General features: G+C 42.7%; 1 protein-coding gene across 1 annotated transcript in view; it reads left to right on the top strand.

Moving 5' to 3' along the window:
• The window catches only part of ADAMTS2 (ADAM metallopeptidase with thrombospondin type 1 motif 2), a 172785-nt gene that overhangs the window by 131318 nt on the left and 14022 nt on the right, over positions 1–27445 (top strand). Inside the window, exons 6-14 of the mRNA XM_033073023.2 lie at positions 6456–6612; positions 7402–7507; positions 9533–9676; positions 11417–11549; positions 13011–13124; positions 20024–20169; positions 21856–22031; positions 25845–25978; positions 26779–26902. Of these exons, the coding sequence (XP_032928914.1) occupies positions 6456–6612; positions 7402–7507; positions 9533–9676; positions 11417–11549; positions 13011–13124; positions 20024–20169; positions 21856–22031; positions 25845–25978; positions 26779–26902 (1234 nt within the window). The remainder of the gene's footprint in view (positions 1–6455; positions 6613–7401; positions 7508–9532; positions 9677–11416; positions 11550–13010; positions 13125–20023; positions 20170–21855; positions 22032–25844; positions 25979–26778; positions 26903–27445) is intronic.

Raw genomic sequence — 27445 nt, 5'->3', positions numbered from 1 at the left:
CAGTGCTGGCACCCTAACAAGTGGTTGTAGTTTGACCATGTGTTAACTTGGTTGTGTTACCACTGCAGAGAGCCTCTCAAATAGCTTAGAGGAGGGAAGAAAACCTAAACGACTTTGAGACGGCAGTTCAGGAAGAAGGTACTGTGGGGTGAATACCTCATAGGCCAGGACTGTTCAACTGAGAAGGACTTTTCAATTTTGTATGTCTGTGATATTAGCAGAACCCTTGCTGCCTTCATGTGGGACAAGACTTTACCTTTGATCTTCTAATAAAATGATGCTCTCTTTGTCTCTGCCATCTGACCTTTTCATGTCTAAGCTTGAGGGAATCAGGGGAGATGTTCTTGGTTCAACCAGGATGGAAGTGCTGGTTCAGTCTGAGCTAGGTTCTTCATTCTCTCTGTTTCCCAGAGGGCAGCCTTGGAAGTAGAAATTAGGTTTATTCCTTATATCTGGTGTTTGTTCTTACTATTTTGCTGTTGATCCTGCTGTTTACCTGGAGGGAAAGGGATGAGCACCTCTGCTTACCTCTGCCTCTTCCAGGAAGGTGTAAAGATCTGGCTGAGAGCCCCTGTGCCTGGCAATGCAAGGAGGTTGTTGGCTGCACATCAGGTCATGGAACAGCTGTGCTTGGTATGGTCCTCTGGACACCATCCAGTCCACTGCCCTACTCAGAGCAAGGTCACCTGGAGCAGGTTGTTCAGAACTTCATCCAGCTTGGTTTTTAATGTTTCCAGAGACTCAATAACTTCTCTGGACAACCCTTCCTAATGTTTGGCCACTCTTATGGTAAGACTACAGTAACGCTCCTAAAGGCATTTTTTCTTGCCCATTGCCTCTTCTCCTTTCTCTGGATACCTCTGGGAAGACTGTCTCAGTCATCTTTATTCCCTGCCCAGTAGGTATTTATATATACTGAGATCTTCCTGAGCCTCCTCCAACCTCTCCCTGTTCTAGGTCACAAATGTGAGTTGAGTATCCTATTTTTTCACTGATCCTGGTAGATGCAGAAGACCTGAAAGAATCAGCAGGAATCAAGCCCCGACTTTGCAAATGTTTCTGGAATTGTTGACCCCAGCATTTGGCCAAATACAGTAATCAGTTCTGCACAGGCTGAGTTGCAAGGCCAGGACCTACATATGATGTAGCATTTTGGCAGCTGTTCATATTTTTGCACTTTGTTTCCATATGTCTCATGGGGGGATAAAGAGAAGAGATGTTGCCCCTCCTGTTTTTTATCTGGGTGAATTGTTGAATTCCCTTATTTATATATTAAACTTAGAGCTTATAATTTCCCAGTGTGTTTTGTTGGGACACTGAAGAATGTGGAGCTGGCTGATAGCATAAACAGTGCTTTGTATTCCTGATCTGCTTACATTTATATGGAATTAGAGACTGAAAAATGTTTACAATCTGGTGCCATAAGAAAGCTTTACAAATCCTTTGAATGCAAAATGACAGTTTGCTGAATGAGCTATTTTTGTTAGTTTGGTTACCATGGACATTCAATAATTGTATTTATTTATCTTTTGCTTGTCTTGTTCAGGATGAGAGAATATAGAAGTTCTAATCCAATATCCAATGAACAATAGAAGTGCCAAGTAGAAGCAATGTAAACAGTGTGTCTTGCAGAGACTTTACACATTCAGGAAGGGAAAGTCATATGTTAAATTGTTTCCTGAATGTGTGCACTGCTGTGGTTCAACTTCTCCTACTATAGTTTGAAGCCTGTCATGTTAAGAATATTTCTGCTCCTCCTGGAGCTACTGAAGAGCTGCAAAGCCTTCTCCGTTGGTTCTCTTGGAGCACCACCTAATGGATGAGTTAAGAAAGGTCCCAAGCTTCTGACCAGCCTAAATTTCTGAAGTTATTATCATCGAGTACCTGCTCATCATCACTTTTGCAAACTTGCACCCAGGGATGCCAAATATCAGATAAATAAAACAGTTATTTAAGGCGAGCTGCCATTCCATGTGTGACACCAGTGTGTCTTTCACACGGGCCGGCACCTTGAACATTCTTGAAAAGTTTGGGTAGAATATAGACTAAATTTAGAGTTTTCTTCTAAGATAACTTTGTTAAAGAAAAAAAAAATTACATGTTTCTTCCTTGCCCCACAATCTCCACAAGTATTTGAAGGACTTTCCAGTCAGCTTCGTGAACGACTTGTTCTTCAGCGTGTTCATATGAGAGAACTGATAACTTCTCAAAGGATAAGACAGATAGCAAAGAAGGTTCAGAGACCTCTCTGGCTTTCAATCATTTCTTACTGCCCTGCTTTGCCTCTTTGTATGAATGGTAGTCACAACTCAGTTGTCTTCTATTTTTTTTTGTTCGTTCATTTGTTTATTTTGTTTTTGTTTTTCTGCTTCCATCTAAGAAGGAAGATAGTGGAGAAGAAATGAAGACAGAATCAAAAAAAGAAAGGAAAATGTGCAGCATTGGTAGATGTTGAGTTTCCCAGAGAAAAGGCCTCGGCCAGTTCTGTAGGGCACACTGTCCTCGTCACCCTCTGTGGTGTCTCCTCGCCTGGGGGATGTTTTCCCAGCTGAGCCCTTTCCACTTCTTGGCCAACATCTCCATCTGTTTCCATCAGCAGTTCACAGATTTTTTGCTTTTCTTGCTGTGAGAAGCAAAGTTTCTCTTTCCACTGGCAGTGTTCCTGCTGATCAGCTGAGTAATGCTCTCCACAGGCCTGCTGTCCTGCTTGGAAAGAGGTTCTTCCCAGCCAGGTTGGAGCCCCCAGCCAGCTGCAGGACCTGTGAGTTCCTGGCAGTGTGGGCCCTGTGCTGGCCAAGAGTAACACCTACACCTCTTCTCCATGTGCAGCCTGCTGGCCCCCAAACTCCCCCTGTTTGCAGTGTGACAAAGAGGGATTTTCCCTTTCAGCCCTTATTACTGCACCCAGCTCATCTCTTTTGCTCTTTCTCATTTGCTTTGTCCATTTAATAAGGGATTGGGCTCTGATGAAACCCACATTGACTTCCAAAAGAAAATGTTATTAAGTGTTATCTGATATCTCTACTAGAGTAATTTTTGGACAACATCCTTCTAAAACATATGACATCTGCCCTGCCTGCTAACAAACTCTGCCTGGTCCCATGATCCCCTAAGCCACTTTCTTCAAGACTAGCTAGCAACATTTATCTGTAAAGGCAAGGCAGCTGGAAAAGTGGATAAAATTCTATGTAATGGCATGCCTGGCTCAGGAAGTCTTTGATCCAAAGACCACTGGAGCCTTAGAGGTTCTTTGGAGGGAAACACTAACTCTAATTCCTTCCCTGGCCGTACCATTGCCCACTGTCAGGAGAGTTCTGGTGCTCGTGGTTCTTTGCTCTCAGCCAGCGCAGTTGCACAGCACAGAGAGCTCGACTCACTGTCATGCTGATGGTTCCCCAGCCATGCAGTGTTTCCTGTTACCCTTTCTGATTTGCAAGCCTTTGGCAAATAGGGGAAAGTGAAAATTTTTTTTTGTTCAGGTGAAAATTTGCTAGGAGTCAAGTGGGTTTCTCTTTTCAGGCTGCTGCATTACAGTGAGGAAAGAAAGATAAAGGATTAGTGACCAGATGATTTGAGTGCTCAGTGGACTTGGCAGACTGTTTCCTCCCACTCTTTGAAGTCCTCCTCACTTCCAGGCCCTCGACTTGCTGCTTACATTTGTAGCACATGGACACTCAAAATAACTCACTTCCTACTGGATGTCTTGTTTCCCAGCTTAAAGAACAGTAAGACTCAGTTATATAATGTTAAAATTGTGTAATTGGCAAAATAGTTGGGTCAGCTGAAACACGTTTTATAGGAATTGTGTGTTCTCCATTTTGCCTTTTATGTGAAAGGGTTTTTTTTATTTCTCCCTATCGTGTTGGATGCAAAACCCCACAATGCTCCACGTTAACCAGCTGGTCCAACTTCATTCGCTTGAAGACAAACTCTAAAATCTGTGTTTTGATAAGTAAGCATTGAGGTTCTCTTGGACTGAGCCTGTGGTTTTGCTCTTGGAATGGACCTCCGTATACAGTGTTGAGTTGTTGACTCACAGCAGATGCCAGTGCAGTGCCTGAACCACAGGAGCTGCTGGTTTGCTGTGCCAGACTGGTCTGGCCTCTGGCAGACTCGTTAATCAGAGGAGTGCTGTAACCTGCTCCCTTAGTTCATGCAGAGACAAATATTTTGCTTTTGTGATGGACTCCACCGACAAGCGTTTGGTTTAGCAGGCAGGGAAGAAATGACAGAGGAAAGCTATAAAGCAGTGGTTATTAGGAAATAATTGACATTTTATTTTCTATGCTTTTTTGCTGATCATGCAAATTCAAGGCTTTTTTTGCAAATAATTGGATACCCTTGAACAAAGCCTATGTTGATAGGATGTGTGTTTTCATTGTTTTCCGAACAATGTGTCTTAAATGATGTGATTTTTCATTTGATAGAATGTACACAAGGAGGTCATTATGAAATTAGGAAGTATTAGCAAACATCAGAAAAGATTCGAAAACTAGAGGTTTCTCAACTTCATGTTACAGCATTCTTTGCTTTTGAGTCTTGCAGTCAGATTTTTTTAATTGAGTTCCTTAAAGGAATTGATCATTTTTGTGCCGTTCTGGAAAAATAAGAGTGGAGGTGATGTAGATAATTTTATGTTTGCTTGTTTCTTTCTGTTTCACCACTGATGGATGTTAATAAAGATCTCTGCAATAGTCAAACCCTGTTTAACTGACTAGGATTTTTGCTTGAAGAGTCAGGATTTTGCCCTGTATTAGTGACTCAAAGTTTGTTTAAGTACATTCTTATAAATATACAAAGATTCAATTAAGGCACCACAACTGTCCCACCATTTAAAATACAGTTATTAGTTCGATTTCCAAGGGAATTATGGCTGGAAGCAGTATGATCCAGCACAGGATTATATTACAACTTTTTCATTCTACAGTGGTATCAGAATCCAAACTGTGCCTCTCTTTGGTTTATAAATTTGTTTTTCTGAACATTTGCAGAATTGTAATATCTTAGTTTTGCCAAAATCAGACCTCAGTTTGGCAGACACTTCTTTTATCAATTCCAGTTGTTCTTCTACAACCCTTTGAGGATTTTTTTTCATGTAGTCAATACTCCATGTACTCCATCATGCAGTCAATTAGAGGACACGTCAAATACATCTGTATTTAAACATGAATTGTATTACTTTTCTCTTATTTTTGGCCTAAGCTAAGTTTTGCTCTACATTAAGTATTTTGGAATGCCAAAAGCTTGCAGTACAATATAGCATCTAAACTGTAGTGGTTTTTGTTATGATTACAGTGTTGTCATGGTAATGTAATTTTTGCAAATGAAAAGCCAGGTTCACATCTGTAGTTCTTACAAATCCTGGAAGGCCTGGGACAGGTCAGTTAGTCATACATTTTAGAGTATCCCACATATAATAAGCTCTAAAGTCTTAGTGCATAGTATCAAGCAGAATTAACTGGGAACTCATTAAGTACTACTGCAAAAATAAAAAACACTAAACAAACAAAACAAAACAAAAAAAACAAAAAAAAAAGAAAAAAAAAGAGAGGCAAATGTAATAGTTGGATTTTAAAATACCTTTCTCTTCCTTGCTCAAGAGAACTGTCCTTTGCACCTCACCTGACACATCAGCTCACTGGAGTCAGCCAAGCTGTGTCAGCTCACCACCCATGTAACATGGTTTACATGGAGAATCCCACAGTGGGAAGTTGTGTTCTACCTTCTGAATGATCTTCAGATGAGTAATGGGATAAAGAAAATGCAATTTAAATGACAGGCACTGAGAAAGTCCATTTCTGGAAGTAATGATTCAAGTACAGCTGAAAAAGTGCACTTAGGTTTACACTGACAGAGCATCCAGGAGTGTGCCAAGGTCTGGCAGAACAGCCTAACCAACTCCATTTCATGACAGAAGCAGCTGATGAGCAGGACAGGGTGCTGGCTCTCTGCAGTTGTTGTGATAGGCTTTGCTTAGCCATCAGGCTTTGATCTTTCCTACATTGGGTCAGTCTCTCCTGGTTGAGACCTGTTGTGGTCCCAAAAGGGACATGGGCCCCATCAGGAGCTGTATATCCAGACTGGAAGTGTCGGTAAAGAGATGATAAAATGATGAAAACTGATGCCAGGGTGACATAGAAATAATAAGAGTGCACAACCCGGTATCAGTTTTGTCATTAAAATACACACCTTTCTATTTCTTGTCTATTTTCTACTTTTGTTGTATCTTTGATCTCATTAAATGCAGAAATCACAATCTAACCACGAACTTTAGCTATTTTCTTGCTGTCTTGGTCCAGTAGAATTTGCTTCTGAAATGTAAGTATCTCTTAATTAAGAACAAACTTGTAATGAAATGGGGTGTTTAGCCAAGTGCCTGAAAAACTTGGGAAAAAATTGGCCACACTTTTAATAAATAACTCCTGGTGTGTTTTTTTCCCCCTGTGTGACTGCAGTCCATGAGTCTGATAGAGATTGGGAACCCCTCCCAAAGCCTGGAGAACGTGTGTCGCTGGGCTTACCTGCAACAGAAACCCGACACTGGGCACGCGGAGTATCACGACCATGCCATCTTCCTCACCAGGCAGGATTTTGGTCCATCAGGCATGCAAGGTGTGTGTCTTGGCTTGTTCTGCATTTGCATTTATCACCAAGCCAGGCTGGTCATGTAAAGTTTAATTGTATATCTTTTGCTGAGCTGTGCTCAGTGTTTTCTTTCCCCGAGAGCTCTGCGTTGGGCCATTTTCAGTCGTTACTGCTTCACTTACAATTTTATCCTTTCTTACTGATTACCTGTTGGATCACTTCTGTGTTCTTACTGAAGCCAAGAAAATGGGATCCATATGTAAACAGTCCTGAAAATGTCCAAAGATTAAAGAAGAGATTTCATGTTTAAAAAGTTCCAAAGCTGAATTACAAGAAATGTTCTTATGGAGAGATCTGGAACAGCAGGGCCAAGCACTTCCCGCTTTTTCCTTTTTTCAGACCTCTGCGTCCTGTGAGATCAGGTTTTTCACCAGAGGGGAGAAATCTCAGAGCTTTCCCATTAATTTTGAGTTGGCCAGAACTGCTGTCAACAGAGAGCTGGCTGGGGCTTTGCCCCCTGAGGGTTTGTATTGGGCTCCTCCACACAGCAGCATGTGGTTGTCTTATGCACTTAGAAAAGGCAACTGTAGGGCCGTCCAAGAGGTGTCAAGAATTTTCTTGGTGAGCCAGGAAGTTTTAATTTGTTCAACAGGCTGGTTTCATAGATTTAGGAGCACTTTGTTGAATGTTTGGGGACAGAGGTCTTGAGAGGACTACTTGTGTCACAACAAAGGACAGATGCTCGCCCCAGAGCTTCCCACCATGTTGATTTTTCTGGTTTTGTTTGTTTTCTAAAACACTTGGTGTTTCTTACAGGCTATGCTCCTGTCACTGGGATGTGCCATCCTGTCCGAAGCTGCACTCTCAATCATGAAGATGGCTTTTCATCTGCATTTGTGGTGGCTCATGAAACTGGCCATGTGTGAGTACAACTGGACATCTGTGTTGTACCTTAAATGGTTTTTTGGTACATACAAATGCTGATGACATTGGACAGATGCAATTGATGTTAAGAAACAATAGTTAGGGCTAGCTCTGGTCTCAGGTCTCACAAACCTTTCTTTATGATCTTAAGTAAGCTTTACATTTTGAGATTTCCAAATGGGAAAAAAGAACTAATACCAAAATATCTTCCAGGGCTGCTGTGGGAGTAGATTAAATGATGTATTGTAGTCTCCTGGTGGGAATGTAAAGTACCTGTAATAAAGAAATATTATTTCAGTGAGTCAGTGGAACACAGTATCCTTGCAAGCAATCCATACTAAACAAGCACATAATCTGTATATGTTTCTGCTGATAAAGGAAACAGTACTGTATAGAAGTGAGGTGCCAAGCACTGCAGTTATAGCTGTTCTATATATCTCATATAAAAAATGTAATCATTTTACCTATTGACGTGATTTGAACCAATGCCTGGGCAGCTCTTGTCAGAGCTTTGGTTTCTCCCAGATCTTTTTAGTTTTCTTGTTTTCCCTGCAGAAAACTCCCACTGTTTTCCCATTTTCTCTTTGGTAGAATAACAGTTACCAGAAGGCTTTTTCTGAACAGTTTCCATCTATTCTGTTTTCCCTAAGAAAGCCTGCAGGCCCTTTCTCTTTTTTTTTAACAATAAAGTGCCAAAATTTATTGAAATCACCATAAACATATCTTAGACAGGGACATCTATTTGAGACTCAGATAGTATTTGATTCCAGAATTTTTGAATTAGGAATACAAAGAACACAGCATGTGCTTTAAAAGAGCCACCACTGCAGAAAATTTGTGAACCCTCAAGTCATATTCAGCCCCAATCTGTTAATTTGGTTTAACTATGGACAGATATTGCTCAGATTAGTTCAATAGTGCTAATTAAAAATGCAATAAAAGATCAAACAAAGGAAAGGAACAAATATATTCATAATAAAGCCAAAAAGAAATTTTATAGTATCTGTAATTTGGGGTCATTTTCTAGAAAGCATCCACCACTTTCCCGGCTGTTTCGCATTTAAACAAATGTGGGATTGCTCCTGGGCAACAGCAGCAGCTTGTCTGAACTAGCTTTCTGTGTGATGCCTTTCTTTTTTTGCATGCAAAGGACTTGTCTGCAGTTGCAAAACACTTTGAATTAAGCTAAGGTGTGATTTTTTTTGGAAGTTATATAAAGTCCTGAATAGCTCCAGATTAGAGTCTGGCTACATTTCTGTTAGTGTTCTTGGAGGGTGGGCATGCTCAGTAATTCAGAAATGGATTCACATTTAGCTGTAGTACAGTAATTTCACGATTATAAACCGCACCATTTTGACTAAAATTTTGGTCCGAACCCGGAAGTGTGGCTTATAATCAAGTGTGGCCAATACATGGATGAAGTTCAGAAATTTGCAAACCCAGAGATGCGAGCCCGCAGCAGCCCCGAGCTGAGCCGGAGCCTGCCTGGCCCCGGCAGCAGGGCAGCACTGAGCCGAGCCTGCACAGCCCCAAGCCGAGCCAGTAAACCCCGCGATCCCACGATTCTGTTACTAATTGGTAACTTCGTGAAAGTTGCACGCGGATCCTCGCTGTGAATGAAAGTGCGGCTAATAATCTGGTACGCCTTATATATGGACAAAGAACAAAAAAGTTGCCGACACCTGGAAGTGCAGCTTATAATCAAGTGCAGCTTGTAATTTTGAAATTACTGTAATTCACAAATGTGCAGGTGCACAGAAGTCCAAAAATGGCATTTTTAATTTTTGTGGATTGGGCTACTGACATGAAAGTACCCTTGAGGGTCAATCCTTCCACGTGGGAGTTACTCCAGACCAACTCTTTAGCTTCAGCCTCACCCTGCCTTACTCCTCATGACTTTGTGGACAAGGGCCATGGGACATGAGAGCCTTGCTGGCACCAAACCTGGTGCTGCTGGGGAGGGGCAGCCCTGGGCACCCAGAGCCCACCCGCGTCACCGCTGTGTCTGTGTCTCTGCGGGCAGGTTGGGCATGGAGCACGACGGCCAAGGGAACCGCTGCGGGGACGAGGTGCGGCTGGGCAGCATCATGGCCCCGCTGGTGCAGGCTGCCTTCCACCGCTTCCACTGGTCCCGCTGCAGCCAGCAGGAGCTGAACCGCTACCTCCAGTGAGTACTGCCCTGCAGCACCTCCCCTTCCAGGGAGCACGTGGGAACAGCTCTGCAGCAATTCTGCATCTTGTGTTCAGTTTGGTGTTAATCCATTCTAAATTATTCTCGTTCCATTTATGTCTGTTCATTTTCTGGACACCGAGGGTGTATTTGCTCTCTTAGGGATGATGGAAGGCACTGTTATGAATCTCATTGCTAGCTTTTCTCCCTCCCTACTCTAACCTCTAGCTGAGAGCTGCCTTGGCTACCCATTAGTGTCGTGTCTGTCTTGCCATTTGATGCTTATGATACATGTCAGTGACAACATGGTGCTGCCTAGAGAGGAAAATCTGCCCTTTAAGTGTCAGGGCTTTTCTTGACATTAGGAGATATCTAAAGAGCACACATGTTCTAGAATTAGTTCTTCAGTTGATTTTTCTTTCAGTACCTTAAATGCAAAAGCTGTTTAAACAGCTTCATCCATGCCCCCTGCCTTCCTTTTTGGACCTGACACTTCAGATATTAGATTGCAGGAGTTCCCTGACAAATTCTATTGTTTATGACCTTTTTTTCTCCTTACAGAAAAAAACCGCCCCTTGTTATGTGAAAGTTGTACAGAAAGTATGGGGAAGCTACTAGCATAACCAGCAAAAGCTGAAAATGAGTAGGAAAAAAAGTGCAGCAAAATACATGAAGTAAACATGAGTCAGTCTTTTTGTCAGTATTTTTATTATCATAGATATCTTAGGTGTGGCAATAAAGAATAAAAACATTGTGAGGGAAGTGTGATTGTTTCAATTAGCAAGATCCTCCAGAACTTTAGTCATTAAATAAAATCATCTGGCCTAGAGGGCTGCTTTACATTCTTTTAAATACAACTGTTTTTAAAATGTCTTATAACAAAGCAGAACAATGGTTTGCTTTGAAGTAAATCTAACCTCAAAATTCTGCTTTTAGCTATTGGTAACTTCAAGGCAATCTTGATGATTGCCAGGATAGGCTTGTGTATGGTGTCCTCATGTCTGTTAAATAACTGGGAGACATTTCAGAGATCCTGTGGACTGTAATTGTTGTGAATCAACCAATGCTTACACTGTGTTAACCATTTGGTGGCACTAGCTTCAGTCCTTTGTGCTGGCATGACTTGGTCAGATGTAATTCCACAGGCTCTCCTCACTCCTTAGGAGCAGAGGAGGAACTTGATGACACAGAAAGGAAACTTAGTTTAAGCTGTGGATGGAGTTGGGAGCGATCAGCAGAAGCAGAGAGAGAGAAGAAACAGGGGTGAAGTCTGTAAATGAGTCACTTCTCAGGGAGGACAAAGGGAAGCTGTAAGTTCAGTGGTCTGGGCTGGTTACCTTGGCCTCTGCTTTTGAAACCTCACTTGAAAGACAGCTGCAGGCCGCAAGAAATTCCACAAATGGAAAATTAATTAAACTTTCTTTTTTTCTTGGTCTCATGTGGATTCTTCCTTTGATTCCTTTCACATAAGGAGCCTGGAGACTGATAGGAATTTACCTGCAAGCTAAATGGAAATTACAATGGAAGGGCTTCAAAAAAACGATGTGTGGAATCCATTGAAGGTGGATACAACATGCTAAAGTGAATGTGAGCGTAAATGCAATATTAGCTGCTCTTCAGGACGAGCATCTGAGAAACTGTAGGCTCTATTTTGTTTGGAATAAAAAGGCAATGAAACCACAAACACTGTGCAAGCCTCACAGCCCCATCTGTTCCTGTAATTTTTGCCTGTTGCAGTTCCTACGATTGTCTGCGGGACGATCCCTTCGAGCACGACTGGCCTTCCCTCCCACAGCTGCCAGGCATTCACTACTCCATGAATGAGCAGTGCCGATTTGACTTTGGTCTGGGATACATGATGTGCACAGCTGTGAGTACTTAACTTTAGCTTCTGCTGTTTCTCATCCAGGAGTGGTCTAAATGTCTCTGAAACATCCTTAATAAGGACAGTGTAGTGAAACCCCCAAGGAAAGATGTTGTGCCCTTTTAGCTGTAAGCAAGGATTAACAAATGATTGTTGGCATACATGTTATTCTAAATATCTCTTGGTTTGCTTTTGTTTGGTTTTGTTTTTAACTGGAGTTACAGAAGTAATTATTGTGTAGTTCCATAAAGACTGTAGTTGTCAAGCAAACAAACTTGCTGTGTTATTGAGCCTCCTCTTGCTGGCAGCTGGTTATTTTGCTGCAGAGCTCCCACCTGGATGTGGAGGAGATGGATTTGCTCCACATCTCGTGGTGTTAGCACAGGGCAGCATGCTTTTATGATCCAATTTTATGGAAAGTGTGATGCATTTTGATACTTTGCAAGAGAAAATATGTGTAACAGTGAGTGAAGCAACTTGTAAGGACTCTTGATGACATGGCTCTCGTGTATGAGGAGAACAACAGGCAAAGTCTCTTGAAAGCAAGGCAAGATTAGTGCAATTCTCAGTGGACTGCCTCAGAAAATAGAGTCGTCTTCAGCAGGGCTGTGCCTCCCACCCCCAGCTCTTCAAGTAGAACAAAATATTAAATGGAAAGAGATGTTTTCAGCAGCTGGCAGCTGTTGACATGTAACATTTCTGCTTTCATTCCCATCTGCAGGAATATATGTGCTGAGCAGTGTCCCTAGATAATGGATGAGAACCTTTAGAGCATGAGTTGTAGTATTGTGTCCTGACACAATTCCCTCTGATGCTGCCTTGGAAGAATGTCCCAGCCAAAGAGAATATTTTCCTTCAGCCATCCTCCTGAGCCTAAGAGATGGAGGCTTTCTGCTCTTCTTTGTTCAGAATAGCCAAACACATGTCCAGACATCATGATTTAGTATGTTTTGTGGTGGGTGGTTCTCATCCTCTCCTATAGAAACCTTTGTATTGTAGGTAAAATGCTGATTTATTCATTGGACTGGAGACCTGATCTCAAATTTCCATCCCCCTGAGGAGGGGATTACAACAGCTGAGCTAAAGTCTGAGCAGCTCATTTCCATCTCCCATGGGTGCACAAGGATTTTTTGCTTTGTTTGCCAAATGAAGCAGCCCCATTTGGAGAAGCTGTCAGAAGAGGCAGTGTGTGTCTCACTGCCTGAGGAACCTGGTTGGTCACTTGTGTAAAACTATTTTTGCCTGACTTTATTCCATCGCATGCAGATGGGATCTCACCTCAGAGTCATGATTCTGTATGCTCAAATATTCAATCCACAGACATCACGGTGTTCCTCAGGGATCAGCACTAACAGCTGGCATTTTATACCTAGGAACAGAACCACCCTCATCTGCAGCTTCTGTTGTGGTTTCCAGTGGGAGCTCTCTCAAAGCATCATCCACTCTGATTTTTTTCCTGTGTTCCAGTTCCGTACATTTGATCCCTGCAAGCAGCTGTGGTGCAGCCACCCTGAGAACCCCTATTTCTGCAAAACAAAGAAAGGGCCTCCGCTGGACGGGACCATGTGTGCACCAGGGAAGGTGAGAGCTGCTGCCCTGGGCACTCATGTGTCCATGTGTGTTCATGTGTGTTTGTATGCAGCTGGGGATGTTCCCCTCAAAATCAAGAGGAACAAGAGAAGAACCTGGCTGGAGGAGCTGAGGTTGGCTGGGATGTGGGGCAAACTCCTGAGTGCAAGTGAAGTGCTGAGCTCAGCTGGTGAGAGCATGGTGTAATGGCACATGGGTTTGATCCCTGTAGGGGCCATTCACTCAGCAGTTGGACTTGATGATTCTTGTGGGTCCCATCCAACTCAGAATGTTCTGTGATTCTGAGCAGTGTGAAGGGAGGACCTGGGGTGAGGGCTGGCATGTTCTGCATGGCCACTCTGGGACCATAAACTCTGGGACCTCAGACAGGTCATGGCAATACCTGCCCCACGCAAGTCTCTGTGGCAAAGCCAAAAATGGGGAAATTTCTGCTCTCCTACAACTCTTTGAGGTCAGGGTGTTGTGCTTGGATCAGCAATGCTGCTGTGGTGCTGCCTGGCCTCCCCCATGCGGGGGTGCAGAGAGCAGTGAGGGTTGGAGATGCAGCCAAGCCACGGCCCTGGAGCTTCCCAGAGGGAAAGGATGGATGTGGGAGCTGAGTGCCAGCTGGAGAGAGCCCACCCTCAGCACAGAGGGGCTGAGCAGAGAAGGGCAGCTCTGTGGGTTTGCTGGTGTGGTGAGAGCCCAGGGAGGCACGAGGAGCGGTGGAGGGATGGGTGAGGTGGCAAAGGCTCAGCTGGAGCTGCTCCCAGCCCCAGTGATCCTCCAGGGACATCACACTCTGCTCAGTGGCTCTGAACTCCAAGCCCTTTGAAGTCTTGTGAAAAAAATTCTGGCTTCCCTGGGCTTTGGATGCAGTGACTGAGGGGGAGAGGAAGATGTCGCTACTTGGAAAGGTTTTTTTACAACCCAGTGTGTGACATCATTTATGTGATAGATGAACCATATTAGCAGCTGCTGTTATGGTTTGAAAAGTCTTTTTTATGAAAACATTATGTTAAATTAATTCCCCAGCAAGTCATGCTCTATGCAAACCATTCCCTTCTGGTTTTCTCTTCTTTAAATTATTCCTGTTATAAAAGCTTTGTTTATTTTAAAAAACAAAATGAAAAAAAATGGATTAGGTTACAATCCAAAATGATAGACAATTTATATGGATACCTTTTCTTTATCTTGATTTTCATATTAAAAATATTCATGACCCCCAACTGAAAAATACAGTTATATTCCATTTTGTTGCATCACTCTCTTCCCTGAGCTATTCATTCATATTAGTATTTGAACAGAAATGAGGAGAAAAAAGGAATTTGTAACCCTAAAGTTAAGGATCTGTCAGTGCTTCCATTATAAACAGTTTGTCAGGATATTATGCAACTCAGCTGTAAAAATTTTCTTTGGACTGGAACTTGGGATCCAAGGCTTCAGCAAGCTGTGCAGACAGCCAGGCTTTTGAGCTCAGCAGAGATGCAAGAGAGTATGTGTACATTCTGAAGTTTCAGTAGATGATAGGACTCTGACTGTTTTATTCTCAAGGGAGCTGTCCCAGTTTTTTGATAAATAAACTTACTGCCACCTTCCAGAAGAACCTGAGAAAATATTGTAAAATGAAAACCATTTTATTAGATAAAGCTCAGCAGTCTGAACAAAATGTTTTGGGTTTTTTAAAATTGTGTGAGTTCTGAAGGTTATATAGCTGACTTTATGTATTTGAGAGCAGTGTTTGACCAGTGCATTTATTAGATGTTAGTGTTTTTAATACAGGTGCATCAGATCAATGCTTTTACATCTGTTCCTTTCATTTTAATCCCTGCCCTTGATTTTGCCTTCCCCTGTTCACTCTCTTCACCAACTGGGACAACACCAGAGGCTCTTTCCTGAATGCACAGGGCTGTAAAATGCATTTATTGCCCAAAACTGGGACTCAGTTGCTGTGGGGCAGCTTCCTTTCAGATACATCTCCCAGAGATCTCATCAGCACTTGAGGAAAAGGAAAATCATTTCAAACACAATCTCCTGTTTTCTTTGGAATCATGCCAGAAAAGTACAGAAACATAAGCAATTAAAGATGTTGATTGAGAAAGATTCGTTTGTTTCCCACTTTAGAGACTTGCAGTTTTCATGATTTCATGCCACTAATTCCCAGAGCTATTTTAAGCTCAAACCAATCACAACACTGCTGATGTGTCACAGAAACATCCTGGCTTTGCTGCAGCTGAGGGGACGGGATGCCAGAAATGGAAGTGGTGCTGGGGAGGCGAACACGGCGTGTGGGGCGTGGATGTTCTCACCTAGGGCTGGTCTTCACATAACTGAGAACTGATCCCAAATTCAGCAAGATGCCATTGAGGAGAATCCAGTCCACCTGCCTCCTTCCTAACTGGTGGCCAAGGGGCAAGAACAGCCATGGGGGAGACATTTTCAGCAGGCAGGGTGGTAAGGGGCATGTGTCTGCACACCCAGTTTGTGTCCTGGAGCCAGGCACTGACCCTTTGAAAGGGAAGATGAGGCTTTCTGATGCTGTCTATGTGTGCATGTATGTGTATGTTTATGTAAATGTTTGTGAGCTCTTCTGTGCCTGTAGTTATTTGAACTAAATTGCCAAAAGAGTGAGGTTCTGCCATTTTGAAAACTTCTTAGTAGGTCTTCTTGTGCAAATGGAGATACTGAGCAACCATTATGTTAATTGGCAGCAAACTAATAATTTGCTGGGTTTAAAGATAAAAAAATAACATATTCTCCTGGAGCTTCCCAGTCAGATTCTTCCCATTCTATTTTGATAGAATCCTAAAGGAACTAGAATAATTTATATTGCTCCCAGCTTGATTTTTTAAAACCAGATTGTGTTTTCAATAGCGAGAGGGAAGTTTCTCTCAGTTTTGTGAAACTTTGATCATACAGCCACTTGCCATGGTCACATTACCTCCCACATAATAACTCTGGTGTGTGAAGTTAAGCACATGGAGGTTCAGAGTCTTACAGTGGGGTCAAAGACACTCCATAAATTGCTATAGTAAACCATGCAGACAAGACATAACTGTGCAAGGCTTAACTGTGCCCAGCATTCTGTAGATTGAAAGAAAACATATGCTGTCAGCTGGTAATTTATTTACTTGTATACAATTCTGTCAACTCTACCATTAGCCTCAGGCTTCTGAATCCAGGCAAACTTCAGAAATCTATCATCAGTTTTTGTTATTCCATTTTTTAAATATAAAACTCTTCTGGGGAGACATTTATGTCGGCTGAAGTAGCTAACTGCTCTCCACAGGGTAGAAATAAAACCCAGAGTCAGGCATGCAGGGAGATCACATGCTTGAGTCCATCTGCTTGCTGCAGTGACTAACATCAAGGTTTGCACTACCTGAGCCTCTTTTTTAAAATTTTTTTAAAATTTTTTCTTGGAGACAGGTAAGAGCACAGTAGCTGGCCCTGCCAACCAAGCTGATGTTGCTCTTGGATTTGGCTTCTGTGCCAAGGGTCCAGCACAAACCTAGCAGGTCTTCTCTTTGCTTTCACTGTGCTAATAAGATGATCTGAGTAAAGCTTGGAATGATTTTTTACTCTGTCAGGGAAGGAAGGGAATGATTAAATATTGAAATAAATAGATATTTTTTGAGAGGAAAAATGGACCAAGAAAAAAGGTTTCTGAAAACACTAATGTGTACTCAAAGCAATCCAGTAAATTTCCCACTGAGAAAGCTGACCTCAGCTTCTCTCAGAGACAGGAGACAGATGGGTGAGTGTGTGCTGTGTTAGTCACCACAGAAACAGGGAGAACACTTGATTCTCCACTGAAGAAACTTTTACTGCCTCAGAGTAGTCCTCAGTGCTGGAACTTTCAGTTCATCCCTTGCAACTAATTATTCTCAAGCAGATGGAGCAGAGCGAGCCAGCCTGCGTGTGATGGGGAATACAAATAAATAAGTGACACACTCCTGATGGGACCCCAGGGTAGTGAGGAGACCTGAGCACCCCCAGCCATGCTGCAGTATGAGGAGCATCAAGTGAGGAGGTGGGAGAGGTGCCCATTGCTGCCCCATATAAAATAGTTACAGATACCCACAGAAGATCTTCAAATCTTTTCTTGGAAAATTGACTTGGAGATGTGTTAAGCCCACAGGAACACACTGGCTCTTTATTTGGCATCCACAGCAGTTGTTTCAAAGAACTGCTGAAAACAGCAGTGGAATGTTTTACTGCAAGAAATTTAAGCTCCCTGTCCTGGAAATTGCACTTGTTTTGGACTGCCCTGTTTGCCAGAAAAATAGGCGAGACTGCAAGAAATCATCTTGTCTTCAACTAAGAAAACAATTTGCATTTACCCATTTTTTTCTCATTAAAAAAAAATTACTTTAATATGCTTCATTCTTTAAGTGAAACCCCCTCTTTATGAAGGGAATAGCACTTGAAATTGGCTCTTTTCCACTTCATTATGTAGTTAATGTAGTAGCAATGGGAAGGGTTGGCTTTAACTTCCTTTATTACACTGGAGATTGCTCTGTCTCTGGTTTTACCTTCTCATGCATTTTCTTGCATGGATCTGCCCAGAGTAAGATTCATTAGTGAATCATTTTGTTTTCTGTAGGCTCTTTTCTTTTAATCCACAAAAAAAGGCAGAGCTGGGGCTGACTCATTTTACACAAATGCTTCTCTCCTACTAGCTCTGCCTCAGCTTCCCAACAATCATTATCTGACCAGCTTCTCCATTAAAAATCAGTGCTGCACTTCCCTTTACACAGCAAAGTCAACAACACTTTTCCATGTTTGCCTTCCAGTTCAGGGACCAGTCTCAGTGTCAGAGAGGGGGTTTATTAGAGGTTGTTGCAATCCTGCTATTCCTGACTAAAACAGGGAGAAGAGGTTGGGAAACACAGCATCATCACATCTCTCCCTCTCCTTCATGAGTCCAAGCACTGGATTCAGGATCATCACATAATGAACAGAGGCTCCTGAGATGGATTTGGTGACTGCTGTGGAACTCACACCTGAGAGATGCAGCAACCTGATAAAAGGATGTGTGAGCAAGCACAGATCAGGATCTGTCACTTCACATCTGCTTCCAAGGCCAGCTGAAATGTGTATTGACAGTCTGAACCACTGCCAGCGTCTCCTGCATCACAGAATGGTCCCCAGGCTGCACAGGGCCCCACGACTCAAACTGTTTGTTCAAACAAACCTCTCTAAAGCCATAAGTAAATAGTCCCTGAAGGGTGCAGCCCTGAGCTTCTAAACCAAAAAAAAGCAAAGAACATATTAGGATTTTGCATTACTTTCACACTTTGCTGAATTATCTCTTTTTCTGTCAAACATCTAAGAAAAATCTGCCCATTACAGCTCTGGAGCAGGATTGGTATAATTGGCTTTATGGTAACTCATCTACTTCATAGGTTTTGACTTCGTATATCTGAAGTCATGGGAAAGAAAAAAATGGTTGAAACCTAATTTTTACTCTTTCTTCTACTGCTTGTCCAACCAAATCAGCCCCAAAATAAATTGCATGAATAAGGAGCCAGTCGCTGAGCAGATTAGTGAATCAGTAAGCTGTGCCTTGTCACCATTCTACTAATGATTCTCTCTTTAAATTCAGCATTGTTAATGATTATCCTTCACTTTTAGATTTGCCTTCCAGATCACTAATCACTCTGTGCTCAAGAACGCTCTCCTGTTATATATCTTCTGATTTTGTTTTTGCTGGCAGCATGCATTTAGCCATATGCTTGTCTTGTGCAGCCTGCCAAATTCCTGTGTTCCAGGGCTTGTTAAGCTGTGTAAAATGTTGTTGTTGACTTGAATGTTAAGGAAAGTAAGTGACTGATTTCACTTGTTGTTGCAGCCATCTGTGCTCCTGAGCCAGAGCTCTCATCCCAGCAGTAACCGTTAACGCAGACAAACTGTGACAGGCTCATGCAAAGTCGTTTGTTTGCTGGAATATATTTTCCAGCACCCACACTTCATCAGTAGACTTTTATGAAAGCAGAAATAGTACTGAAAGGGGCCAGAATCTTGTGATCCTTGAGAAGAATTTTTTGTGACTTCAGCTAAGAAAAAATTCCTTGATTAGGGACTGGAGAAACTGGTGGAAAGGCATTGACAGATTTCTTTAACAGGACATGACAGTAAAGATGATCAGTACTGGAGCTATGAAGGCTCTTAAAGAAATAAAATAAATCCCTTAATGGTTTGGGGAATGTAGCAAATTCTGTGTTTCAGCTACTGTAGAATGACTGTATTAAAAATCAGTTAAAAGAAAGGAGAAAGTGTGGTAGGGTGTGATGAACTGTGCAGCTGTAGGACTGTCCAGGGCTGTCCCTAAGGAATGCCTCCTGGCTTTTTGGTCAGGTTTACCGTGAGATCTCCAGGGAGACACTGCTAAACTTTTTATTTAATAGCATTAATGTCTACAATGTGAGTTTGCTTTAATTCCATGACACTTTGCTGATGGCATTTATTATAGGAATATGTGTGTGGATTTGGGAGCAGCTGGGCAGGATGGTGCTGGGCCAGAGCTCCTGACAGTGCTGCCTGCAGCCTCTGCATGCAATGGTGGAGGCAGGATGTTACTGTTAGCCTCCAGATTTGGGATTCTGCCATTTCCCTTAAACAATATCCCTGCTGCAGACAGGTGATGAGGAAATATAACACTGAGAGCAGTTTAATAAACTTGGTAGGCTTGAAACCTGCATGCACATGTGTGCATGCTGAACATGTATGTTTATAAAATCTGAGTTTGGGATCATGGGCACAATCTGACAGCAAGTCCCTCTACTTTTTACTGGAGAGGTTAAAAAAATCCAGAACTTGTGCCGAAAATTATAATGTGTTGTACAACAGCTTCTCATCTGATGTAAGTTAATAATCTAATCCTTCTGACATCTGATTCTCTCTTTCAGCATTGCTTTAAAGGTCACTGCATCTGGCTCACACCAGACATCCTGAAGCAGGATGGACACTGGGGGGCATGGAGCAAGTTTGGCTCTTGTTCCCGCACGTGTGGCACCGGGGTGAAGTACAGGACCCGGCAGTGTGACAACCCACAGTAAGTGACAATGCACAGCAAGTGGCAATGCACAGTGACACCCCACAGGGACACCCCACAGTAGGTGACAATGCACAGTAAGTGATAATGCACTGTAAGTGACACCCCACAGTGACACCCCACAGCAAGTGACACCTCACAGTAAGTGACAACCCACAGTGGCACCCCACAGTGACACCCCACAGTAAATGACACCCCACAGTAAGTGACACCCCACATTGACACCCCACAGTGACACCCCACAGCAAGTGACAACCCAGAGTGACACCCCACAGTGACACCCCACAGTAAGTGACACCCCACAGTGACACCCCACAGTAAGTGACACTCCAGGGCTCCACTGGTGTGCAGAGGCTCACGGGGAGGATCCTCAGTGCATGACCAGTGCAGCAGCGCAGCAAAGGATGCTGAGTGGTGCTTGTTAAATCTGACCTATAGCACAAGTTGTCAGAAATTCTACTTTTGGCCTTTAGCAAGTCATGAATCATCTTTATTTATCAGTTTATCCATCCATTAAATTGGTTATTCAGTTACAAAGATTTTGAAAGTGCTAATACAGTGCTGTGTAAAGCATAAGTAACAGTTTAGGGTCCTATATATCTAATTTTAAAATGTGAGTATGAAATAATTTACTGGATTTTTTAACAAACCTTTTAAAAAGTTTTCTTCAATCTGCCTTTTAGGATATTTCAACAAGAAGGTCTTAAAATATTTTCAAACTGTTTTCATTCTGAGTTGTAACAAAGCACCTGAGATCAGAACCTTCCTCAAAGTTAATTTTAAGAATTTTGAATTGTCTTGCTTTAATAACTTACATATGGGTCATCTAGATAATGTAGAATGATTCCATTTCAGTAACAATGGAAGTAAAGTATAGTTGATGCAAATGATATGAAATGTGTAATTATTGCTATCTTAGTGTGGTATCATAAAGTGGCAAGATCCTAACAGCAAGAACTAAAGCAATTGTCAAAATTTAATTATTTTAACAGAATATTTTTAACATTGAATTTCTTGGTTTGTTGATAAAGCAATTGAACTTGACTAGTATTAAAAATCATCATTGATTTGGTTTTTTTTTTAATTTTATGAAGCAGCATTTTCTGATGGAAATTGTTCTATTAAGAAAAGATTTGCCAGTTCTCTTTTCAGCCTTTATTATTTTGGCAGCAGAGAAGTGAACTTTATAATTGTGTGCACAGTTGTAGTTGTAAAACCTATTTGCATGTCAGAAAAGCCCAATGTGCTATTGAAAATGTTTTCTGTGTTTCCTGGGAGAGGATGCAAACTCAGCTTCAGGTCCTGAGCTCTGCATTGCCAGGTCTGCTGGGGATCTGGTGCACATCACAGCGCTGAGCTGGGCTGCTCTGCCTTTGCTGCTGAATTAGGGGTGGATGTGAAGGAGTTCTGCTGTGCTTTCCTTTCCTGGCTACACCAAGAAAATGGCTTTTCTTGCCTCTGTCATGTAGTTTGAGCCTCTACTTGCAGAAGCTGCTTTTTAACAACTAAATAGTGGCAGCAGGTTTTGAAAGGAAATTTGTCTTGTACACATCAGAAATATACCCCTGCCTTCATCAAGTGCCTACTGACATGACTGGGAGACAAGCTGCTCCTCAAAAGATTTGATAGACACCTGATTACTGAAATAATGGCAAAACCAACCGTGGGTTTCTCTCCCTGTCGCAGTCCTGCCAACGGGGGCCGCACGTGCGTGGGGCCGAGCTACGAGTTCCAGCTGTGCAACACCCAGGACTGCCCCAAGGACCTGGAGGATTTCAGGGAGGAGCAGTGCCGCCAGTGGGACCCTTACTTTGAGTACCAGAACACCAAACACCACTGGCTCCCCTATGAACATGTTGATGGTGAGCAACCCCTCTCCTGTGAAAACCAACATCAGTTGCAAGGATGAGTAGAAAATTATATGGGGGGGTAAAACATCTTCCCAGGAAATCATGCCTCCTAAATCTGTTAGGAGTTGTTTGGAGGGATCAGTGAGTATCAGTGTATGGGTGATTCAATTTATGCAATATACTTGGATTTTCAAAAAACTTTGGACACTGTTCCCCAATGGCAGCTGTTAAATGGATTTACCATGAGACAAAAGGGACTGGTTTTGCATGGGAGGATGGCCCACTCTGAAAGCTGCAGAGGGACCTTGTGACACAGTGACAGGAGAAGGCAAAGGAAGTTTGATGTTAATGAATGCCAGTAATGGATATGGGAGTAAAAACTTCCAAAAACTTCCGTGTGTGTGTGAGTGTGTGTGTGTGTATGGGTCTGTACACTGTGGGCTCTGAGGAGAAAGGCTGGAAATAGCTTTAGGAAAAGATCAGTTCAGTGACTGTGAAGGGAGAGATGATCTGTCCCCACGTACCTGCATTGTGTCTGCACTTTAAATACCCAGCCAGTGCAGCTCAGGTTGTCCCAACCTCATTGCTGCCCACGCTGCTAAAAAACCCACAGCTGAACTCAGGCCAGAATAAAGCAAACATAAATCACGACTTCTGGATGAGGAGAGTTTGGATAAACCAGGACTTTTCACCCTGGAAAAGCAAGGATTTAGATTAAAAAGATAGAGTTACAGAGTTGTGAGTGGCCCAAAGAGACTGAACGTGGAATAATTATTGAGTTTCTCATAACACGAGCCTGGGAACATCAAATAAAATTATCGAGTGGCAGATTTAAAACAAATAAGAGGAAAGACTTAGTTCAAAGCATCTAATTATCTTGAAATTCACAGAAAGTTGCAGATGCCAGAAAGTTCTAGAAATTATTCTGAAGAATTTTTGACAGTTCTACAGTCTATTAAGAGCCATTAAACACCAAGATCCACCCACGATTTTGGAAACCCCCAAACTGCAGTGTAGGAGGAACTGGGAGACTATTCTGAGAAAAGTTTCCATTTTGTTCCTGTGTCCTCCTGCAAATGCTGTTGGTTTGGATGGATGCTGGCACTCAACCAGCAGGGTCAGGCTGATGTGGCCTCTTGACAGAGATCACCTCCTAGAACAAAAATGTTCCTGTTCTGTTAATGCCTTGGCTTAACTGCCAATGCAAGTGCAGCTGGTTGATTTGGGCCGTGTCTGCTCCTGCCAGAAACACACTGTGATGTTCTAGCAAAAAAAAGGCACAGGGCAATGAGTCTCAACTTGTTGAATGAGCAGTGCTCGCTGCTTGCTGGTTTTGAGCCCTGTCACTTCACTTGACAAATTCTTGAGGGCAGGGTTGGCCTAGCAAGGGGCAGCTTCTGGGCACCCACCCCACCCTCAGCCCAGCCCCCATCCCTGGGAGGGGAAGGGTCACTTTGGATGAATCATTTTGAATTCCAGTGGGAGGATACTCTGCCAGAAATTAATAGCAAATTCCTTGTAATTAATTTGCCTGACTTTCTTTCCAAACAGTTCTCAGAGTTCCCTCATTCTTTTCATGCCATCTTGGTCAGTCTGGGGTTTTCAAAGGCACAGACACAGCCTCACAGCTTAATTTCATGAAATAGCTTTGGTGGCACAGGATGAAGGGATGAAGGCTGTGGCCTGCAGGACCTTTGCTTATGCTTTAGCCTTTGGAGCAATCTGCTGCAAAGACCAGTGAAACAAATCAGATTTTTTTCAATTAAATTCAATGGCTTCTGGGTCAGAAACCAGCCTATTGATGTCTGAGCACTGATCCCTGGGCACTGCTGGTTTCCAATATAATATGGTATAACTGCAGACACCTTGAGAGTTAGGTTTACCTGTGCAGGGTTATAGAAGGAGCAGCTTTTGTGTGAAAACAAGACCAGAGACAAGATTATGCTTGAGCTCAAATCTATTCAAAACTCCCTTTTGTACGGGTAAGGCATATCAGTGACATGCTTGTGAGGATAATGCAGTTGTGGCTCAGAAGTGACAGAAATCCATACACTTCACAGGCAGCTCAGCTGGACATGTCTGACACATTGTGCAGGGCATAAGAACAGAGAGGAGTGCCCCATGCTGTGGGCAGAGAAAAGCCACTGAGCTGGGTACACCCCAGTGTGTCCTTGAGCATCCCCTGCCCCACTGTGCCATGGCCTGTCTCCTGTTCCAGGAGCCCCCAGCTCCTCACCCCCACCGTGCTCAGACCCCTGCATTGTGCATCTGCCAGGGCAGCAGGGAGTGACCCTGGCTGTGAGCTCCAACCTCACTTAAATGAGGACTCAGAGAGCAGGGAGTGGACAGGCACACTGTCACATCCATGCTCCTGCCCCTCTACTGTGTCCAGCACCAGTCAATAGGAAGAAAAGAATTCTTTGCAATTTAACAGCACTTGCACATTTAGTGTTCCAATGGAGCAGTGGGAGCAGAACCATCTTTAAAATAAAACCCTTGTACAGAGTTGTTGGCCCCCAGTCAGACCTGGTGATATTTTCATTCAATGACATGCAGTGAATGTGTGGTATGTGTGGGGTGGGGGTGGGTGCATACCCAGGGTTGGTGTGTACACATCTATCTTGTGCACAGCTTAATGTTTCTAATATATACAGCAGGTCTGTTGTTATTATGAGCTCAATAGTCTCCTATTAAGAATTTGCACCAAAAAAGTACCTGTTTTAATAGACTAGACCCTGGATTTTTCTCTGCATGTTTTGGGAGCAGTAGCAAAGGTCTCTGATGTACCAATACCCAGTGGCCTTGAGGACATCCACAGCAATAACAAGGATTTTATAAAAAGAGGGCAGAGGCCATGGAACTGTACAGGGGAAGAATGCAAAGAGCCTGTGAAGATTTATTTCAGCTGAACTGCTATAATGGGAAGGTTGTTATTGTTTTAAATGGTGGGAAAAGCATTCCACCTTTTAATCATGTTAAAATAGCAGAATCTCTGTTTGTTTCATCTAGCAGAAAGGCCATCTGCTCTTCAGTGCCAAGGAAAGCATAGTGAATCCTATTATGGGACTGAGGACAGCAAGAGACATGGATAAAATGAAATACACTAGTGGAATACAACTTTATTCAGCATCTGACTAGTCATTTTCAGCTTTAGTTTTTGTTCTCAGCTCGTTGGAACAGATTAGAGAAAATACCACTTTTCTGGCTGTTTGTGCATGTGTTAGCAGTAAAAAAATGCTTTTGTCTGAATCTTTTTGACATCTCATCTTGTTTAATGGTTTAAATTATCATAAATGCAAGTAAAACCACGAGGGAAAATTAACTTTGTGGTTAGGATGAAATGCTATGGCCCAGCTGTCTCTGAAGAAATTTTGGATGCCAGGTTCACTCAGTGTCAAACAGCTGCTTTTAATGGGAAAATTACTTTGACTTTTTTTCATTTAAGTGCAGTGCAGGAGAAACCAGCAACCAGCATCTCTCACAGGTAGTTGTACAACTGAGGAGAGCTCTGCCAGATTGCATCATCTGCAAAGGATTAAATAGATCTTCCCCTCAAAGTCAATGATCTGTTATTTTTAAGCCTGTCTCCTAATGGTGACACATGGATGCTTTATGATTCAGCATTTTCCAAGAGATCACAGAATTTTTCAAAGGGGATATGCATCAATGATTTATGGGTACCATGCTGGGCTCTGTGATGTGTGCAATGAAGAAGGGAGAGCCAACACTCTCTGAAAGTGCTGCTCACAACATCAGCAGCTAAACTGAGAGCTGAACAGGCACGATTTGGGTTGTTTTATTTTTTTTTATTGTTTTATTTTTCAGCTAAGGAGAGGTGCCACCTGTACTGTGAATCCAAGGAGACGGGGGATGTGGTGTACATGAAAAGGATGGTGCACGACGGGACGCGCTGCTCCTACAAGGATGCTTACAGCATCTGTGTCAGGGGGGACTGCCTTGTAAGTGTCTGGGGCTTCTTCAGAGCTCAGTGCTGTGAAAACAATTCAAATTGTACCTTGAGTACCTCTCCGAGAGTGACTAAGTATGATAACACTTTGGGCAATAAGGAGATTTCATTAGGATTACTGTCACAATATTATGTGTGATATTCACAGTTGCCATGCATGTGACTCGATTCCAAAAGCATCTACCTACACAAGTAATATCTCATGCAGTATTTGAGGATGAGCTATTACAATTAGCTTTCAAGGAAAGCTCTCTCTGCTGAGGTTTGGTGGGGGTGGAATGTACAATGAATTAGGAACACACAGCAGCTTTCAAGGAAAGTGGTGTTAGGAAATGGCTGATGTGCATTCTCTCGGTATTTGATCATCCTATTTTTAAAAAAAATCAATGGCAGTTCCTCTAAATTGGGATTTGCTCAGGTCATCTTTCAAAGGAATTAGTCTCTGACCAGCAAAACACTGGTGGAAGTGCTTATCCCCATATAGATGCATAGATTCTCCTGGAATTTAAGTATCTGTCTTAAAATAAGCTGAGGCTTAAGAGCTTTTCCTTGACCATCCTGCTTTCCTTCAGTAAGAGAACCACTGTGAAGCATAATACAAAAATATAATCACCCAGTTGACAGCTCTCATAGGAACTGGAAGTATTAAAATCTGTTTAGGTGTTGATCTTCCAGGAGAATACTACAAGGTGTGCTGCTTTGCTGAAGCAGAATCTGGGGGTTAATATGTAAAGTGAAGGCTCATTTGAAGAGTGGATAAATCAAATTACTGTTTCTCTCTTTTGTGCACAGAAAGTTGGATGTGACAAGGTCATAGGTTCCACGAAGCAGGAAGATAAGTGTGGTGTCTGTGGAGGAGACAATTCCCACTGCAAGGTGGTGAAAAGAACATTTTCAAAAGTACCAAAAAAGCAAGGTCAGTACATCCAGTGTAGTTTGTCCTGAGGAATTCAGGGTACTTTTTCTTGATCTCTTATGTTTCATGGAAAGTGCCAGGACAATTAAAAATCATTTGCAGCATCATTAATTCCAATAAACAATCTGGACTTGCTTCCAGATGTGTTTATAATTTGAAAATTAGACTTCTGTCCAGTGAGCAGCTAAAGCTGCTGGTACCAAGGCCTGTGCATGCATAGGAGAGGGCTCCCCTGCTCCTTGTTGGAGAGCTGTGGACTCGTGCTGCTGGTGTCACCCAGCTGCCCTGTCACTCCAGTGCTGCCATGACCTGTCACCATCAGCTCTGCCAGGCTGGAGCTTGTGTGGTCTCTGTGGGAGCCTACAGCACTCAAAACCCGTCCTAGTCTGAAGCAAAGTCTGTTGATGATACTTCAGGCATCTTTCTTCTCAGCCATAGCCCTTTGTCCCTGTTATGTTCCATCACCTGGCACAGAAATGGGAATGGGAATAATGCTGGATTCGCTTCTTCTTGTTTAATACACCCTGCTTTCAGAAAATAAGA

Source organism: Catharus ustulatus, chromosome 15 (genome assembly GCF_009819885.2).
Source record: "Catharus ustulatus isolate bCatUst1 chromosome 15, bCatUst1.pri.v2, whole genome shotgun sequence".
Lineage (NCBI taxonomy): Eukaryota > Metazoa > Chordata > Aves > Passeriformes > Turdidae > Catharus > Catharus ustulatus.
This window is presented reverse-complemented; position numbering and strand designations above follow the sequence as displayed.